At 34.3% G+C, this 1,010-nt stretch overlaps 1 protein-coding gene across 1 annotated transcript in view; it reads left to right on the forward strand.

Annotated features, from left to right (window-relative positions):
* The window catches only part of LOC119591392 (ADAM 17-like protease), a 16,920-nt gene that overhangs the window by 1,732 nt on the left and 14,178 nt on the right, over window positions 1–1,010 (forward strand). Inside the window, exons 2-4 of the mRNA XM_037940132.1 lie at window positions 144–297; window positions 423–523; window positions 880–1,001. Coding sequence (XP_037796060.1) covers window positions 144–297; window positions 423–523; window positions 880–1,001 — 377 coding nt within the window. The remainder of the gene's footprint in view (window positions 1–143; window positions 298–422; window positions 524–879; window positions 1,002–1,010) is intronic.

The raw sequence follows: 1,010 nt of genomic DNA on the forward strand, positions 1-1,010 counted from the left end.
ACATGTTGATTCTGAAATCATAAATTTAGAACTCTACAGTACTTGCCTGTAAGTTCTTCATACAATTTCAATGTGTACATGTTTATACAACATTTGCTAAATTAATTTAGAAATGAAGATATAACTTTGAACTTTCCATGCAGGTTTCTTTGGTAGGCAGCCAAAGCATCCAAATCTCCGCTACTATGAAGTCATTGATTCCACAGCCTTCAATCACCACGTTGTAAAGCGAGGAATTAAAGAGAGCAATCATCGCTTCAATAAAATAAAAGAAGTCCAATTCAGTGCATTAGGAAGGTACCATCAAGAGAGAGAGCATTGATATAGTGTGAAAAGTTTTAGAATTTTTTCCTTGGTGATATCTGTCATAAGGATTTCTCATTTATTTTATACATTTTCTTTAGTAATATTTTCTTTAACAGGGATTTCCGTTTGATTCTCAATCCCCGGAAAGGACTTCTTCACTCACAATTCAAAGCATATGCTATAGATGGTGCAGGAAACGAGAAGATTATTCATGTGGGTAAGTATGCAACTATTTTAACATAAAATTATTGTCATTGCATTTACTTGCATTTCTCTTATATGTATACCTTTTCTTGTTTATGCCTGTCTGGATCTGTTAACAAAGAATATTCATTTGTGTTTAGATATATTCACACCCAGTTATGCACTCACTTGATGTAAACTCTCATATCTAGTCACTTGGATTCACACATAAATTCACACACAAACATAGATTGATTCATTTTCATACTTACTCACTCTAAGCCAAAACTCCTTATTGCACATACATTCATGTAACATATATTTGAGTGCTAGGAAAGAAAATATACATTGGTGAAATAAAAGTTATTAATTTCTGAATATCTTGCACAGACCATGAGAACTTTTATGAAGGCCGTGTGTTTGGTGAGAAGATGTCAGAAGTGTCAGCCCACCTGGAGGATGGAGTCATGACAGCAACCATACACACTCCTGATGACACATACCATGTAGAGGTAAAGCTC

This window comes from Penaeus monodon, chromosome 28 (genome assembly GCF_015228065.2).
Source record: "Penaeus monodon isolate SGIC_2016 chromosome 28, NSTDA_Pmon_1, whole genome shotgun sequence".
Taxonomy (NCBI): domain Eukaryota; kingdom Metazoa; phylum Arthropoda; class Malacostraca; order Decapoda; family Penaeidae; genus Penaeus; species Penaeus monodon.